General features: G+C 46.5%; 1 protein-coding gene across 1 annotated transcript in view; it reads right to left on the bottom strand.

Annotated features, from left to right (window-relative positions):
- LOC121551550 (plexin-A1-like) overlaps nt 1–20,212 on the bottom strand; it is a 347,386-nt gene that overhangs the window by 173,988 nt on the left and 153,186 nt on the right. Inside the window, exons 5-6 of the mRNA XM_045223805.1 lie at nt 10,558–10,658; nt 3,203–3,326 (exon numbers count right to left, since the gene is read on the bottom strand). Of these exons, the coding sequence (XP_045079740.1) occupies nt 3,203–3,326; nt 10,558–10,658 (225 nt within the window). The remainder of the gene's footprint in view (nt 1–3,202; nt 3,327–10,557; nt 10,659–20,212) is intronic.

Raw genomic sequence — 20,212 nt, 5'->3', positions numbered from 1 at the left:
AGAGGTCTGTAATTTTTATCATAGGTACACTTCAACTGTGAGAGACGGAATTCTAAAACAAAAATCCAGAAAATCACATTGTATGATTTTTAAGTAATTAATTTGCATTTTATTGCATGACATAAGTATTTGATACATCAGAAAAGCAGAACTTAATATTTGGTACAGAAACCTTTGTTTGCAATTATCATACGTTTCCTGTAGGTCTTGACCAGGTTTGCACACACTGCAGCAGGGATTTTGGCCAACTCCTCCATACAGACCTTCTCCAGATCCTTCAGGTTCCGGGGCTGTCGCTGGGCAATACAGACTTTCAGTTCCCTCCAAAGATTTTCTATTGGGTTCAGGTCTCGAGACTGGCTAGGCCACTCCAGGACCTTGAGATGCTTCTTACGGAGCCACTCCTTAGTTGCCCTGGCTGTGTGTTTTGGGTCGTTGTCATGCTGGAAGACCCAGCCACGACCCATCTTCAATGCTCTTACTGAGGGAAGGAGGTTGTTGGCCAAGATCTCGCGATACATGGCCCCATCCATCCTCCCCTCAATACGGTGCAGTCAACCTGCCCCCTTTGCAGAAAAGCATCCCCAAAGAATGATGTTTCCACCTCCATGCTTCACGGTTGGGATGGTGTTCTTGGGGTTGTACTCATCCTTCTTCTTCCTCCAAACACGGCGAGTGGAGTTTAGACCAAAAAGCTCTATTTTTATCTCATCAGACCACATTACCTTCTCCCATTCCTCCTCTGGATCATCCAAATGGTCATTGGCAAACTTCAGACGGGCCTGGACATGCGCTGGCTTGAGCAGGGGGACCTTGCGTGCGCTGCAGGATTTTAATCCATGACGGCGTAGTGTGTTACTAATGGTTTTCTTTGAGACTGTGGTCCCAGCTCTCTTCAGGTCATTGACCAGGTCCTGCCGTGTAGTTCTGGGCTGATCCCTCACCTTCCTCATGATCATTGATGCCCCACGAGGTGAGATCTTGCATGGAGCCCCAGACCGAGGGTGATTGACCGTCATCTTGAACTTCTTACATTTTCTAATAATTGCGCCAACAGTTGTTGCCTTCTCACCAAGCTGCTTGCCTATTGTCCTGTAGCCCATCCCAGCCTTGTGCAGGTCTACAATTTTATCCCTGATGTCCTTACACAGCTCTCTGGTCTTGGCCATTTTGGAGAGGTTGGAGTCTGTTTGATTGAGTGTGTGGACAGGTGTCTTTTATACAGGTAACGAGTTCAAACAGGTGCAGTTAATACAGGTAATGAGTGGAGAACAGGAGGGCTTCTTAAAGAAAAACAAACAGGTCTGTGAGAGACGGAATTCTTACTGGTTGGTAGGTGATCAAATACTTATGTCATGCAATGAAATGCAAATTAATTACTTAAAAGTCATACAATGTGATTTTCTGGATTTTTGTTTTAGATTCCGTCTCTCACAGTTGAAGTGTACATATGATAAAAATTGCAGACCTCTACATGCTTTGTAAGTAGGAAAACCTCCAAAATTGGCAGTGTATCAAATACTTGTTCTCCCCACTGTATATACGAAAGTATGTGGACACCCCTTCAAATTTGTGGATTCGGCCATTTCAGCCACACCTGTTGCTGACAGGTGTATAAAATTGAGCACACGGCCATGCAATCTCCATTAACAAACATTGGCAGTAGAATGGCCTTACTGAAGAGCTCAGTGACTTTCAAAGTGGCACCGTCATAGGATGCCACCTTCCCAACAAGTCAGTTCGTCAAATTTCTGCCCTGCTATAGCTGCCCCGGTCAACTGTAAGTGCTGTTATTGTGACATGGAAACGTCTAGGAGCAACAACGGCTCAGCTGCGAAGTGGTAGGCCACTCACAGAACGGGGACGCCGAGCACTGAAGCACAAAATCGTCTGTCCAAACTGCCTCTGGAAGCAACGTCAGCACAAAAACTTTTTGTTGGCCGAGCAGCCGCACATGAATCACACTTCACCATCTGGCAGTCCGACGGACAAATCTGGTTTTGGCGGATGCCAGGAGAACGCTACCTGCCCGAATGCATAGTGCCAACTGTAAAGTTTGGCGGAGGAGGAATAATGGTCTGGGGCTGTTTTTCATGGAAATCTTAACGGTACAACATACAATGACATTCTAGACAATTATGTGCTTCCAACTTTGTGGCAACAGTTTGGGGAAGGCCCTTTCTTGTTTCAGCAAGACAATGCCCCAGTACACAAAGTGAGGTCCATACAGAAATGGTTTGTCAAGATCGGTGTGGAAGAACTTGACTGGCTTGCACAGAGCACTGACCTCAACCCCATCTAACACCTTTGGGATGAATTGGAATGCCGACTGCGAGCCAGCCCTAATTGCCCAACATCAGTGCCAAACCTCACTAATGCTCTTGTGGCTGAATGGAAGCACGTCCCCGGAGCAATGTTCTAACATCTAGTGGAAAGCCTTCCCAGAAGAGTGGAGGCTGATATAGCAGCAAAGGGGGGACCAACTCCATATTAATGCCAATGATTTTGGAATGAGATGTTCAATGAGCAGGTGTCCACATACCTTTCATCATGTAGTTAATACTTGGTGGAAGCACCTTTGGCAGCAATTAAAGCTGTGAATCATTGTGAAGAATATCCATGGTTTTTGTCATAATTCCTCAAGATCAGTACATTTGGTTGGGAATCATTGTTGGACAGCAGTATTCCAACCTTGTCTCTGAGTCAGGACTGAGACTGGACCACTCAGGAACTCATAACACCTCTTGGAAAGCCATGCTGGTGTCTTTAGGAGTCAAATATGTGTAAATGTCACGCTGTCGCAGGATTGGAGTTTTCAGAAAACAGAGGTGGGTTTTCCTCCAACTTTTTACATGGGCTTTGTTCCTTTCATATTTGTTTGGATCCTGACAAACTCCACAGTCCCTGCCGGTGACAAGCATATCTATAACATGATGCTGCCATCACAATACTTGAATATAAAAGTGGTAGGCTAGTGTGGATATTTGGAACGTAGTCCTGGAATATATTGAGCGCTAATGTGAGGACTGGGGACTTTGTGGCAAGGTTAGTGTGAAGAACATGTTAAGGTCTTTAATGAGACAAGCACGTAGTTAGCTACTTATTGGCATGCCACACAGTTACTGGTGTGTATCTACATAAACACATATTTATATACAGTTACTGTATCAATACACACACACCCTCTCTCTTTCACACACACCTGGACTTGGGACATGGTGACAGAGATGTTCTTGGGCTGAACACTGAGCTCCACACACTGACGCTGGTCTGAGGCAAACCGCTGGGGTTCATCTGCTCTCTCACATCTGTCCTTACGGGAACACCTAGAGAAGAGAAGGTCAGAAATTACACACACACATAAATACAAACACACCCCCCAAATGTATTTGGTGCATGAATAGAGTGATATCAATGAGCAGCAGGTAACCTAGTGGTTAAGGTAGCCTAGTGGTTAAGGTAGCCTAGTGGTTAAGGTAGCCTAGTGGTTAAGGTAGCCTAGTGGTTAAGAGCGTTGGGCCAGTAACCGAAAGGTTACTGGTTTGAATACCCAAACCAACTAGGTTAAAAATCTGATGACGTGCCCTTGAGCAAGGCACTTAACCCTAATTGCTCCTGTAAGTTGCTCTGGATAAGGGCGTCAGCTAAATGACTAAAATGTGAAAATGATATACCATTAGCCTAAAAAACCCACAGGCGCACACACACATTTCTCAATAAGGTCAGAAACATCTTCCATATGATCAGCCGACTGCACAACCAGAAAAATAAAAAAACACACACCAATGTTCCAATTTACACTACCACCTCTTCATAACAAAACAACGTTTCTGAACTGACACTGCCTCAGCAATGCACAATAAAAGGAGAGAAAAATGCAAAGTGCCTCATCTTAGCCTTGGTATACCAACCTTCCCACAATGCAAAGTGCCTCATCTTAGCCTTGGTATACCAACCTTCCCACAATGCAAAGTGCCTCATCTTAGCCTTGGTATACCAACCTTCCCACTCAGCAGAATACGGTCTCTCAACCCTCCCCACTGACTCTCTCACACACACACACACACACACACGTGTACACACACTAACACACATACACAGAGAGAAGTCATGGTGATATTGCTTGTGGACCGCATTACTCCCTAAAGAGAACCCTGGAGAGTTGAACAGGCCTTCTCTCTGACCCCTTCTTGACCCCTGGAGAGTTGAACAGAGTGTGCACGAGTGCATGCAGCTTTATGCATGTGCATATTATAAGCATTCATGTGTGTGCGTCTCAGTTAATATCACTTTAGCTTTGCTTCTTGGACCGCTCTCCTACAGTGTCGAGAACTGCACGGCTGACGAACGAGACAAATATGACTAATAAGCTACTGCGGGAGAAAATGCCACAGGGTGAAAAACATGTCTTAAATACCTATCATTCTGAGTGGTGGGGGGATAGATTGAGGGACGCTATCCAATGGGATATGAGCAGAATAAGTGGAGCGCTCCGTTTCTGCGAGGAGGAGGGAAGGTCAAACGCTCTGTGACTGGAGGTCAGTAACGTCTCGAGTCGATCTTGATTGTGACTGGAGGTCAGTAACGTCTCGAGTCGATCTTGATTGTGACTGGAGGTCAGTAACGTCTCGAGTCGATCTTGATTGTGACTGGAGGTCAATAACGTCTCGAGTCGATCTTGATTGTGACTGGAGGTCAGTAACGTCTCGAGTCGATCTTGATTGTGACTGGAGGTCAGTAATGTCTCGAGTCGATCCTGATTGTGACTGGAGGTCAGTAAAATCTCGAGTCGATCTTGATTGTGACTGGAGGTCAGTAACATCTCGAGTCGATCTTGATTGTGACTGGAGGTCAGTAATGTCTCGAGTCGATCCTGATTGTGACTGGAGGTCAGTAACATATCGAGTCGATCCTGATTGTGTTTCCGTCACCTTTCCTGTCTCGTCCGCGTCCTCAATTACAATTAGAATTACACACACACACCCTCTCACCTCCCCCATACACACCCTCTCACTTCCCCCATACACACACACACCCTCTCACCTCCCCCATACACACCCTCTCACTTCCCCCATACACACACACACCCTCTCACCTCCCCCATACACACACACACCCTCTCACCTCCCCCATACACACACACACACCCTCTCACCTCCCCCATACACACACACACCCTCTCACCTCCCCCATACACACACAAACCCTCTCACCTCCCCATACACACACACACCCTCTCACCTCCCCCCATACACACACACCCTCTCACCTCCCCCATACACACACACCATCTCTCACCTCCCCCATACACACACACACCCTCTCACCTCCCCCATACACACACACACCCTCTCACCTCCCCCCATACACACACACACACCCTCTCACCTCCCCCATACACACACACACACACACACCCTCTCACCTCCCCCATACACACACACCATCTCTCACCTCCCCCATACACACACACACACCCTCTCACCTCCCCCATACACACACACACCCTCTCACCTCCCCCATACACACACACACCCTCTCACCTCCCCCCATACACACACACACACACCCTCTCACCTCCCCCATACACACACACCCTCTCACCTCCCCCATACACACACACACCCTCTCACCTCCCCCATACACACACACACACCCTCTCACCTCCCCCATACACACACACCCTCTCACTTCCCCCATACACACACACCCTCTCACTTCCCCCATACACACCCTCTCACCTCCCCCATACACACACACCCTCTCACCTCCCCCATACACACACACCCTCTCACCTCCCCCATACACACACACCCTCTCACCTCCCCCATACACACACACCCTCTCACCTCCCCCATACACACACACACCCTCTCACCTCCCCCATACACACACACCCTCTCACCTCCCCCATACACACACACCCTCTCACCTCCCCCATACACACACACCCTCTCACCTCCCCCCATACACACACACCCTCTCACCTCCCCCATACACACACACCCCTCTCACCTCCCCCATACACACACCCTCTCACCTCCCCATACACACACACACACACACCCTCTCACCTCCCCCATACACACACACACCCTCTCACCTCCCCCATACACACACACCATCTCTCACCTCCCCCATGCACACCCTCTCACCTCCCCCCATACACACACACACACACCCTCTCACCTCCCCCATACACACACACACCCTCTCACTTCCCCCATACACACACACCCTCTCACTTCCCCCATACACACCCCCTCTCACCTCCCCCCATACACACACACCCTCTCACCTCCCCCATACACACACACCCTCTCACCTCCCCCATACACACACACACCCTCTCACCTCCCCCATACACACACACCCTCTCACCTCCCCCCATACACACACACACACACCATCTCTCACCTCCCCCATACACACACACACCCTCTCACCTCCCCCATACACACACACCATCTCTCACCTCCCCCATACACACACACACCCTCTCACCTCCCCCCATACACACACACACCCTCTCACCTCCCCCATACACACCCTCTCACCTCCTCCATACACACACACCCTCTCACCTCCCCCATACACACACACCCTCTCACCTCCCCCATACACACGCACACCCTCTCACCTCCCCCCATACACACACACACCCTCTCACCTCCCCCATACACACACACCCTCTCACCTCCCCCCATACACACACACACCCTCTCACCTCCCCCATACACACACACCCTCTCACCTCCCCCATACACACACACCCTCTCACCTCCCCCATACACACACACCCTCTCACCTCCCCATACACACACACCCTCTCACCTCCCCCCATACACACACACCCTCTCACCTCCCCCATACACACACACACACACCCTCTCACCTCCCCCATACACACACACACCCTCTCACCTCCCCCATACACACACCCTCTCACCTCCCCCATACACACACACACACCCTCTCACTTCCCCCATACACACACACCCTCTCACCTCCCCCATACACACACCCTCTCACTTCCCCCATACACACACCCTCTCACTTCCCCCGTACACACACACCCTCTCACCTCCCCCATACACACACACACACCCTCTCACTTCCCCCATACACACACACCCCCCTCTCACTTCCCCCATACACACACACACACCCTCTCACTTCCCCCATACACACACCCTCTCACTTCCCACATATACACACCCTCTCACATCCCACATACACATACACCCTCTCACTTCCCCCATACACACACACCCTCTCACCTCCCCCATACCCATACACACCCTCTCACACCTCCCCCATACACACACACCCCCCTCTCACTTCCCCCATACACACACACACACCCTCTCACTTCCCCCATACACACACCCTCTCACTTCCCACATACACACACCCTCTCACATCCCACATACACATACACCCTCTCACTTCCCCCATACACACACACCCTCTCACCTCCCCCATACCCATACACACCCTCTCACACCTCCCCCATACACACACACCATCTCTCACCTCCCCAATACACACACACACCATCTCTCACCTCCCCCATACACACACCATCTCTCACCTCCCCCCATACACACACACCCTCTCACTTCCCCCATACACACACACCCTCTCACTTCCCCCATACACACACCCTCTCACCTCCCCCATACACACACCATCTCTCACCTCCCCCATACACACACACCCTCTCACTTCCCCCATACACACACCCTCTCACCTCCCCCATACACACACACCATCTCTCACCTCCCCCCATACACACACACCCTCTCACCTCCCCCATACACACACACCATCTCTCACCTCCCCCATACACACACACCATCTCTCACCTCCCCCATACACACACACCCTCTCACCTCCCCCATACACACACACACCTTCTCACTTCCCCCATACACACACCCTCTCACTTCCCCCCATACACACACACCCTCTCACCTCCCCCATACACACACACACACCCTCTCACTTCCCCCATACACACACACCCCCTCTCACTTCCCCCCATACACACACACACACCCTCTCACTTCCCCATACACACACCCTCTCACTTCCCACATACACACACCCTCTCACATCCCACATACACACACACCCTCTCACTTCCCCCATACACACACACCCTCTCACCTCCCCCCATACCATACACACCCTCTCACACCTCCCCCATACACACACACCATCTCTCACCTCCCCAATACACACACACCATCTCTCACCTCCCCCATACACACACCATCTCTCACCTCCCCCATACACACACACCCTCTCACTTCCCCCCATACACACACACCCTCTCACTTCCCCCATACACACACCCTCTCACCTCCCCCATACACACACCATCTCTCACCTCCCCCCATACACACACACCCTCTCACTTCCCCCATACACACACCATCTCACCTCCCCCCATACACACACACACTATCTCTCACCTCCCCCATACACACACACCCTCTCACCTCCCCCATACACACACACCATCTCTCACCTCCCCCATACACACACACCCTCTCACTTCCCCCATACACACACACACCCTCTCACCTCCCCCATACACACACACCCTCGAGTCATGTTAGAGGGAAAACATCACACTGTGTCACCAAGTGTATCTTCTATAGCATCGTGTCTGGTGAGAAGTCGCACATTGACTATGCCTACTGTACAGTGTGTAACACAATGACTAGCAAGCTAAAACACTCTGCTGTAGCGCAACACACTGAGAGGAAAAGTAACACTCCAACATATGTGGGGTTTCAACAAGGACACCTGGCATGCTCAGCACTACCATCTGCTACTAGCAAGTTTATTCATTCATCTTAAGATCTTATAAAAGATAGAAGACAGTATCAACATGGATTTTCATGTGCTGGCAAATAGCTAAGGCTTTCACTTCGGAGGATAGCATTAAGGCTAGCTAACACAGAGCCTGAGTCCCAATGCTAACAGGTGGCCTCCTTTCCTCATCAGTCTTGCCCACAAGACCTCTCATCTGTGAGAGCCTGACAGGTTAAAGCCAATGGAGAACTACCTAAAGATTTGTTTAGCCCTTTATCCACTTCACAGTACAGACAACAGAAAGGAGACAGGTACTACGTTAGACTATCGGGACACACTCATACTCAGGCATTGGAAACATATAACTGGAGTGACAGTACAGCATGTACCCAGAGATAGCTGTATATGAGTGACAGTACAGCATGTACCCAGAGATAGCTGTATATGGGTGACAGTACAGCATGTACCCAGAGATAGCTGTATATGAGTGACAGTACAGCATGTACCCAGAGATAGCTGTATATGGGTGACAGTACAGCATGTACCCAGAGATAGCTGTATATGAGTGACAGAACAGCATGTACCCAGAGATAGCTGTATATGAGTGACAGTACAGCATGTACCCACAGATAGCTGTATATGAGTGACAGTACAGCATGTACCCAGATATAGCTGTATATGAGTGACAGTACAGCATGTACCCAGAGATAGCTGTATATGAGTGACAGAACAGCATGTACCCAAAGATAGCTGTATATGAGTGACAGTACAGCATGTACCCAGAAATAGCTGTATATGGGTGACAGCACAGCATGTACCCAGAGATAGATGTATATGAGTGACAGTACATCATGTACCCAGAGTAGCTGTATATGGGTGACAGTACAGCATGTACCCAGAGTAGTTGTACATGGGTGACAGTACAGCATGTACCCAGAGATAGCTGTATATGAGTGACAGTACAGCATGTACCCAGAGATAACTGTATATGAGTGACAGTACAGCATGTACCCAGAGTAGTTGTACATGGGTGACAGTACAGCATGTACCCAGAGATAGCTGTATATGAGTGACAGTACAACATGTACCCAGATATAGCTGTATATGAGTGACAGTACATCATGTACCCAGAGATAACTGTATATGAGTGACAGTACAGCATGTACCCAGAGATAGATGTATATGAGTGACAGTACAGCATGTACCCAGAGATAGCTGTATATGAGTGACAGTACAGCATGTACACAGAGTAGCTGTATATGAGTGACAGTACAGCATGTACCCAGAGATAACTGTATATGAGTGACAGTACAGCATGTACCCAGAGATAGATGTATATGAGTGACAGTACAGCATGTACACAGAGATAACTGTATATGAGTGACAGTACAGCATGTACCCAGAGATAGCTGTATATGAGTGACAGTACAGCATGTACACAGAGTAGCTGTATATGAGTGACAGTACAGCATGTACCCAGAGATAACTGTATATGAGTGACAGTACAGCATGTACCCAGAGATAGATGTATATGAGTGACAGTACAGCATGTACCCAGAGATAACTGTATATGAGTGACAGTACAGCATGTACCCAGAGATAGATGTATATGAGTGACAGTACAGCATGTACCCACAGATAGCTGTATATGGGTGACAGTACAGCATGCACCCAGAGATAGCTGCATATGAGTGAGAGTGTGTAGACCGAGGGTACAGTCTGGGTACTTACACGTTGTGGAGGACACACCAGCCACAGTGGGGGTCTTTGGAGCCCAGGCACTGGCCACAGGTGGAGTACTGTTCACAGCTCTCTACTGGTACCCTGCTCACCTAGAGAGAGAGAGAATAGGGGGAGGGGGAGATGGAGGGAAAGGAGATAGAGAATGTTGTTAGCCTTTCAAATCATATTAAAGCAATGCAGTGCACACCACAAAGATATGTATGCACACATATGGACTGAAAACTAAATTACATTTAATTACATTTAAAAGTTCCAGAGGCTGAAAGCGTGTGTGTGTGTGTGTGTTCTTTCTTTCTACTGCAGCGTGTTGTTGAAGCAGCGGGTGTCCTGGAGTGTCGTTCCTGTCTAGCGGTGTCTGTGACAGCCACCAACGGTGCATACACCAGTTTAGGGAGCAGGCACGCAATGCACGCTGGGCCGGCTGACAGGTGGCCACTACTTTTTGATTGACAGGTGACCTCCAAAACCCTATCGGTGGTGGAGCAGACGGATGGACTCACTGTGTGACAGTGTGTGTGTGTGTGTATCTTCTTCACAGCGATTAGAGAGGTAAAAGCTTAGTGACGAGCTACAGATGTTTCCATGTTCCACAGGATCAGTATGTAAGTTAACCCTCTACACCAGAATAGGGTGCTGACAGAGTAGGGTGCTTTTGCATGTGTGTGTTTGTATGTGTGTGTGTGTTTATGTGTTGGGAGTGAAATAGCACTCTTATTGTCCACAACACACAGTTCTGTGAGGTCTTCTCACCACCGTTGCTCCCTTGTGTGTATATGTCTGTGTGTGTGTGTGTGTGTGTGTCTGTGTTTATGATAAGGTGGGTAGGTATTTATTTCTACTGCAGGCTACCTTTAAATCATGTGGAGGAAAGAGATCCCTCTAAAACGGTAAGACCACTAAACTACTTCCCCCAGGGGCCGTCATTATAGCTAGCAGAGTGAGAGAAACACACACAGGCATGGAGACCCACCTGGGCTCCCCTCTCTCACCATGGGTAATCCACACACGGCAAGGGACAAAGCTGGAGGCGAGCGATGTGGAGTCTTACTTTACAAGAAGAGAGGAGGGATGAAGGAAAGGGAGGAAGCTAGGAACGAGGAGAGGGAACATATGGTAGAGGGACTTCATAAGGCTGATGGGTAAAGAGATGGGTCGGGTCAAGTTTGTGTTAGGAGACTGTCCTGAGGTGTGTGTGAACAGTATATTATATTACCAAGCACTGGGAGGGAGCAGCACTGTCAAATACATTCACGTCAACACACACGCACAATCACCCAAACAGATACATACACACATACCAAAACAAAGTATCTCTCTCCCTTTTCTAGCCTGAAGGGCTAGGGTTATATTCTAGCCTGAAGGGCTAGGGTTATATTCTAGCTTGAAGGGCTAGGGTTATATTCTAGCTTGAAGGGCTATGGTTATATTCTAGCCTGAAGGGTAGGGTTATATTCTAGCCTGAAGGGTAGGGTTATATTCTAGCCTGAAGGGCTAGGGTTATATTCTAGCCTGAAGGGTAGGGTTATATTCTAGCCTGAAGGGTAGGGTTATATTCTAGCCTGAAGGGCTAGGGTTATATTCTAGCCTGAAGGGTAGGGTTATATTCTAGCCTGAAGGGCTAGGGTTATATTCTAGCCTGAAGGGTAGGGTTATATTCTAGCCTGAAGGGCTAGGGTTATATTCTAGACTGAAGGGCTAGGGTTATATTCTAGCCTGAAAGGTAGGGATATATTTTAGCCTGAAGGGCTAGGGTTATATTCTAGCTTGAAGGGCTAGGGTTATATTCTAGCTTGAAGGGCTAGGGTTATATTCTAGCCTGAAGGGTAGGGTTATAGTCTAGCCTGAATGGCTAGGGTTATATTCTAGCTTGAAGGGCTAGGGTTATATTCTAGCTTGAAGGGCTAGGGTTATATTCTAGCCTGAAGGGTAGGGTTATATTCTAGCCTGAAGGGCTAGGGTTATATTCTAGCTTGAAGGGTAAGGTTATATTCTAGCCTGAAGGGCTAGGGTTATATACTAGCTTGAAGGGCTAGGGTTATATTCTAGCTTGAAGGGCTAGGGTTATATTCTAGCCTGAAGGGTAGGGTTATATTCTAGCCCGAAGGGCTAGGGTTATATTCTAGCTTGAAGGGTAAGGTTATATTCTAGCCTGAAGGGCTAGGGTTATATTCTAGCCTGAAGGGCTAGGGTTATATTATATCCTGAAGGGTAGGGTTATATTGTAGCTTGAAGGGATAGGGTTATATTATATCCTGAAGGGTAGGGTTATATTGTAGCTTGAAGGGATAGGGTTATATTCTAGTGTGAATGGTTAGCATTATATTCTAGCCTGAAGGGTTAGGGCTAGGGTTTTATTCTAGTGTGAAGGATTTGGGTTCTATTCTAGTGTGAGGGTTAGGGTTATATTCTAGCCTGAAGGGTTAGGGCTAGGGTTATATTCTAGTGTGAGGGTTAGGGTTATATTCTAGCCTGAAGGGTTAGGGCTAGGGTTATATTCTAGCCTGAAGGGTTAGGGCTAGGGTTATATTCTAGTGTGAGGGTTAGGGTTATATTCTAGCCTGAAGGGTTAGGGCTAGGGTTATATTCTAGCCTGAAGGGTTAGGGCTAGGGTTATATTCTAGTGTGAAGGATTAAGGTTAGCGTTATATTCTAGCCTGAAGGGCTAGGGTTATATTCTAGTGTGAAGGGTTTGGGTTATATTCTAGTGTGAAGGGTTAGGGTTATATTCTAGTGTGAAGGATTAAGGTTAGCGTTATATTCTAGCCTCCCGAGTGGCGCAGTGGTCTAAGGCACTGCATCGCCACTAGAGATCCTGGTTCGAATCCATGCTCTGTTGTAGCCTGCCGCGACCGGGAGACCCATGGGGCGGCGCACAATTGGCCCAGTGTCGTCCAGGGTAGGGGAGGGAATGACCGGCAGGGATGTAGCTCAGTTGGTTTGCAACGCCAGGGTTGTGGGTTCGATTCCCACGGGAGGCCAGTATGAATAAATAAATAAATAATGTATGCACTCACTAACTGTAAGTCGCTCTGGATAAGAGTGTCTTCTAAATGACTAAAAAAAGAAATAAAAAAGAAAATAAAAAATATATATTTTTTTTTTTTTCTAGTGTGAAGGGTTAGGGCTAGAAGCTCTTTTCATTAGCATCCAGTGAGGATTTGGCCGGCTTCCCGGACACAAAGAGGAAGAGCTGCTCAGAGCGGATAGGCTGCTATATGAAAGATGAAAGAAGACATGTCAATGTCACTCTCTGTTTTAACACTAGAACCGCTATAGCAGTCATTTCACTGCTCATTCATTATAACGTTTTATTACTCTGCCGCAAGTCATGCCCCCCTCCGTCCTTCACTTTTCCTAAATAAGTCTATATAAACACACTGTCAGTGTTAGAAGGGGGAGAATGGGTGAGTTGATGAGCGAGGGGAAGAGAATAATGCATAATTATATAATCAAGAACCCTGCTGTCTAAATTTGTTTTGTGTGTCAAAACAAATCCATTTGATATAGTGCCCCTTGTGTACACTGACGGTAACACAATATACCCCGGTATGCATGAAAATCTGGATACCGCCCAACCCTAGCTTACACACCCAATTAAAACTACCTAAGCGTGGTCCAGTGCGGGGCTGGAACAAAAGCCTGCACCCCCAGTAGCTCCAGGACCAGAGACCCCAGGCTAACATAACGGTGAGGGACAGCAGCCTGGTACTCCAACAGCTCTATTACATTACACTGAATCCACAATGTGACCATGATAAATCTCCCCCTTCTGGTCTATCACACTGATCTCTGGGTGAGAAATATGAATATAATATCATAAAACTATGTGCTGATGGACTCTTCATTTCTCTTTCTACTAGCCTGGGATATAAAGACATTACATTTAGAGTTACATTTAGCGGAGCCTGCATTGCAATAGACACGCGGTGGCATATAAATATATTTCAATGGACAAATAAAAAGTTGTTTACTGAGAATAATAAAGTGGGTTGTGTGCAATGGCTGAAGAATTGCAACATTTACCTGGAGCTAACTCTGCAAATAGCACTGCTGGGTGATTTGAAAAGTCATAGTCAATCAATCAATAATATAATAATAATTTTAGCAAAAATGTTTCTTTAATTTACAATATGTAGAAACTGTGAAAATAGAAAGGTTCAGAACTTTTGTGAAACATCACAGCACAGTTGAAAAATATGGCAAATAGAAATCAAAACTGGATGGTGTTAAGAGTTAGATTGGAGGGGTTGAGTGGAGCTGAAGGGTGGGACTAAAAACAACAAGATAACTAATGTAAAATATACTGTGTCCATAAAATGTAAAATGTATATAGGTTCAGAACGTTTGTGAAACAGCACAATTAGAAATATATGGCAAATAGAAATCAAAACGGGATGGTCTTCAGAGATAAATGGGAGGGGTTGAGTGTGGCTATATATTGTTATGGCCCCCCCGGTGGCCTAAGGCCCCTGTAAAGCCTTCAATACACACTTTCATTTGCCGTAAGATCAGGGGGACATAAAATAGTGGCAGTTGGGTTTTTTTTAAAAAGAAAGGCTATGTTGGACCCTCCAGAGGAATTGGTGGGAGGGGGACACACCACATACTTCTCCCCCAGATTGAGGCTCGTCCCCTGCGGTGGATTATCTAAGAGTTTGGGGCAGTGTTCTTCGATCCTGGATCTCAGGTAGGGAAAGGGTGTGAAGGGTTTTGCTTTAGCCCAGCATTAACATACCCATTTCCAATAAATCAAGGGCTTGATGATGAATAGTAGATTAATTGAATCAGGTGTGTTAGTGCAGGCTTAGAACTAAAACTAGGGGCAAGAGGATAGGGGTGGAGGTAGGATAGATAGGGGGTAGCACTGAATTGGCTCAGTTTGCCTGTCAGAACTGCTCCATCACATAACCAGCTAATCACAGCAGGTTATGATTAGATTTAAAAGATGCTACAGTTCTTAGCCGTCAACAACCGTCAACTGTCTCTCTCCGCAACGCGAGTTCACCTAGCATTAGCACAGCGCCCCCATTTCAATAAACGTCCATCATCCTCCATCAGCCGCACAGTTTAATCTGTGCTCGCATCGAACCGCGCTACGTGGCTACAGACATCAATACGGCCCGGCAACAGTAATCAAAATGGAGGGGGGGATGTATTAGAGTAGAGGGGGGAATGATAGTCATGAGCATTAACGTTAACGTTAGCGTAGCTTAGTTGTTAGCATAGCAATAGCACACAGACTTCCATTGGGGGTCTATGGGGAGTCAGTGCTGTGGTGGTTTGTGTCCACTGGCTGCAGGGTTGTCAAAACCAGGCTAGCGTAGCATCTCTATTGCCTGGATTGTAAGGGCTTAGAGGGATCGATGGCCGGTGGTCTGTTAGATATGTTGACTGATTGGAGATAAGCAGGGAGGCTAACAGTGCTGGGAGGGGGGGTGGGGGGGGGGGGCGAGAGTGAAAGGAGGTGTCATGTCCATTGAATCTGTGTCCTGTGTCTGCTCAAATTGAATGAATTTGTAGGAAGAGATATGGCTTAATTTGCAAATGTTAAAAGAGATTTGGGCCACCAGTAAAACATTAGGTGCTGAAGAGAGGAGGCAATGGACAGACCTCCCAATGGACAGACATCCCAATGGACAGACCTCCCAATGCAGAGACCTCCCAATGCAGAGACCTCCCAATGGATTAAAAGGTATATCAAACCTCTAACAAAGACATCACCTCCACAATTTAACTAACACATCACCTCCCCTATTTAACTAACACATGACCTCTAACACATGACCTCTAACACATGACCTCTAACACATGACCTCTAACACATGACCTCTATTAAACACATGACCTCTATTTTACTTCCTTCCATCCCTCCTCCCCAATGTTATCACATCTCTCCATAGTTCCTACATCTCGAAAAACACCAAACTAAAAAGTGAGAAAGAAAGGAGTCGTAACTTCCATTAGGGTCGTGATAGCATCGGGCCCAAGTAGAGTTTCTGTGCACCCCTTTATTCCGCTATCTGTAAAGCATTATCACCGATATATATATACAGTGGGGAGAACAAGTATTTGATCCACTGCCAATTTGCAGGTTTTCCTACTTACAAAGCATGTAGAGGTCTGTAATTTTTATCATAGGTACACTTCAACTGTGAGAGACGGAATCTAAAACAGAAATCCAGAAAATCACATTGTATGATTTTTAAGTAATTAATTTGCATTTTATTGCATGACATAAGTATTTGATACATCAGAAAAGCAGAACTTAATATTTGGTACAGAAACCTTTGTATGCAATTACAGAGGTCATACGTTTCCTGTAGGTCTTGACCAGGTTTGCACACACTGCAGCAGGGATTTTGGCCCACTCCTCCATACAGACCTTCTCCAGATCCTTCAGGTTTCGGGGCTGTCGCTGGGCAATACGGACTTTCAGCTCCCTCCAAAGATGTTCTATTGGGTTCAGGTCTGGAGACTGGCTAGGCCACTCCAGGACCTTGAGATGCTTCTTACGGAGTCACTCCTTAGTTGCCCTGACTGTGTGTTTTGGGTCGTTGTCATGCTGGAAGACCCAGCCACGACCCATCTTCAATGCTCTTACTGAGGGAAGGAGGTTGTTGGCCAAGATCTCGCGATACATGGCCCCATCCATCCTCCCCTCAATACGGTGCAGTCGTCCTGTCCCCTTTGCAGAAAAGCATCCCCAAAGAATGATATTTCCACCTCCATGCTTCACGGTTGGGATGGTGTTCTTGGGGTTGTACTCATCCTTCTTCTTCCTCCAAACACTGCGAGTGGAGTTTAGACCAAAAAGCTCTATTTTTGTCTCATCAGACCACATGACCTTCTCCCATTCCTCCTCTGGATCATCCAGATGGTCATTGGCAAATTTCAGACGGGCCTGGACATGCGCTGGCTTGAGCAGGGGGACCTTGCGTGCGCTGCAGGATTTTAATCCATGACTGCGTAGTGTGTTACTAATGGTTTTCTTTGAGACTGTGGTCTCAGCTCTCTTCAGGTCATTGACCAGGTCCTGCCGTGTAGTTCTGGGCTGATCCCTCACCTTCCTCATGATCATTGATGCCCCACAAGGTGAGATCTTGCATGGAGCCCCAGACCGAGGGTGATTGACCGTCATCTTGAACTTCTTCTATTTTCTAATAATTGCGCCAACAGTTGTTGCCTTCTCAAAAAGCTGCTTGCCTATTGTCCTGTAGCCCATCCCAGCCTTGTGCAGGTCTACAATTTTATCCCTGATGTCCTTACACAGCTCTCTGGTCTTGGCCATTGTGGAGAGGTTGGAGTCTGTTTGATTGAGTGTGTGGACAGGTGTCTTTTATACAGGTAACGAGTTCAAACAGGTGTAGTTAATACAGGTAATGAGTGGAGAACAGGAGGGCTTCTTAAAGAAAAACTAACAGGTCTGTGAGAGCCGGAATTCTTACTTGTTGGTAGGTGATCAAATACTTATGGCATGCAATAAAATGCAAATGAATTACTTAAAAATCATACAATGTGATTTTCTGGATTTTTGTTTTAGATTCCGTCTCTCACATTTGAAGTGTACCTATGATAAAAATTACAGACCTCTACATGCTTTGTAAGTAGGAAAACCTACAAAAATCGGCAGTGTATCAAATACTTGTTCTCCCCACTGTATATATATACACACACACACAGTGGGGAGAACAAGTATTTCATCCACTGCCAATTTTGCAGGTTTTCCTACTTACAAAGCATGTAGAGGTCTGTAATTTTTATTTTTTTATTTTTTTACCTATGATGAAAATTACAGGCCTCTCTCATCTTTTTAAGTGGGAGAACTTGCACAATTGGTGGCTGACTAAATACTTTTTTCCCCACTGTATATAGCGAGAGAGCGAGAGAGATAAATAGATAGGGAACATGATCTACTGAGATTAAGACACATCGAAACCTATTCCTCGCCGGCAAATAATCCCATCTGACTATATCTCCTGCAGCAGCTGCCACTGTCAAAGGGGATTGCCATCGTTCACACGCTCTTTCCTTCCGAGAGAGAGAGAGAGAGAGGGAAGGAGGGGGAGATGGGGGAAAAAAGGAGAGGAAAAAGCTCTCCTCCTCCAGTCCTGGATGGATGACCTGAGGATTATATCCCATTAAGTCCTTCAGAGGTAGAGAGAGGGGTGGGAGAATAAATTGTTTTAAAGCTGTATTAGTTATGTTTATATATCCCTCTCTTTTTCTTTTCAGAGATGCACACACACACACAGAGACGCACACACACACACACACACACTCTCCCCTTGACCCTCTCTAGCATAGTGAGATACAGTCAGAGACACACTGTGTGCTAGTGTTAAGGCATGGTTGCAGCAGTGTGTGATGATAGAAGGCCATGTGCCTCCCTGAATCTCTCCCCACCCCAGACCCCAACTGTCTAGCAAACAGCAGTGTGTGTAGTATATAGGTTGTATGTTGGGAGCTTTTGGGAAAGAGCACAGTTCGAAAGATATGGCATTTAGAAGCAAACCGGATGGACATCATGAAAATGATCGGAGAGGTTGAGAGTAGAAGAAGTTCAGGAGCAAAAAAAATATATATAATATATATATATATATAGAATTATTGTAAAATTAACTCTGTCCATAAGGTGTAGATAGTAAGTATAGACCGGAAGTAGAGGCCTGGGCGTCGTTGTTCACTAATTTACTCCAAGTAGGGAAAGGATGGTGGGGTTGAAAAGTAATAAAGGGGAATATATATATAAAAAATAAAAATAAACATGGGGGATTGGAAGTGATGCAGACAATTACATTGATAGAAGATACAATATATCTGCAATATTAAGCTGATCCATTCCCCCCCCCCCAAAAAAAATTAAAAAATAAGAATCAAAAAAAAAAAATGAAAAGACTATAAAAAAATTAAAATAAAGAAATAGATTTTAAAAAAAGCAGTGTGTGACATCTCATACCAGGGTGTGGAATGTATGTGGCCAAATTACCCTGTACACTGATCTAAGGTCAGTTTGGAGTGTTGTTGCTTAATGGTGAAGGTTAGGATTTGGGTATTGGAAGTTGAGCCTAGATCTAATGTACTCAGAATGGAGTAATGTACTCAGAATGAACGTGAACGTGGCTGTTACTGCAATGGTCAGGGTTACATACTTTAGTGATAATGCCCAAGAAGCCGGTGTTTGGAGGAAACATTGGCACGGGTGTCGTTAGGCCAGAGACAAAGCAAACTGTGCCAATATATCCTCCAAACACCGGCTTCGAGGGCATTATCACTTTTATACAACAGGTTACCAACATATTCAAATAATGATTGACATATTTTCATTCAAAATGTTATTGCTATGAATTTATTCATACTATTTCATCCTTCCACAAGATCTAATCCTGACACAAATCTAGGGTTGCTACCCAAACTGGCTGGTCGTTTGTTCTATCGGTTTGTTTGCCAGAGACGCGACCCAGTCGTTCAGTCTTTTTGTTATGTATCTATGGACGCGACCCAGTCGTTCATTATGAATGTTATATTGTCATACTGGCTGGCAACGTTCTTATCCCTTGCTTGCTAGCTAGCCAACGATGGCTAACTTACAGTCACATCAAACAGTGAAGCCAGAGTAACAACAAAGTAGCTTTTATTTGGATAC

The sequence above is a fragment of the Coregonus clupeaformis genome, chromosome 12, assembly GCF_020615455.1.
Source record: "Coregonus clupeaformis isolate EN_2021a chromosome 12, ASM2061545v1, whole genome shotgun sequence".
Lineage (NCBI taxonomy): Eukaryota > Metazoa > Chordata > Actinopteri > Salmoniformes > Salmonidae > Coregonus > Coregonus clupeaformis.
Note: the sequence above shows the minus strand (reverse complement) of the source record. Positions and strands in the feature narration are given on the sequence as shown.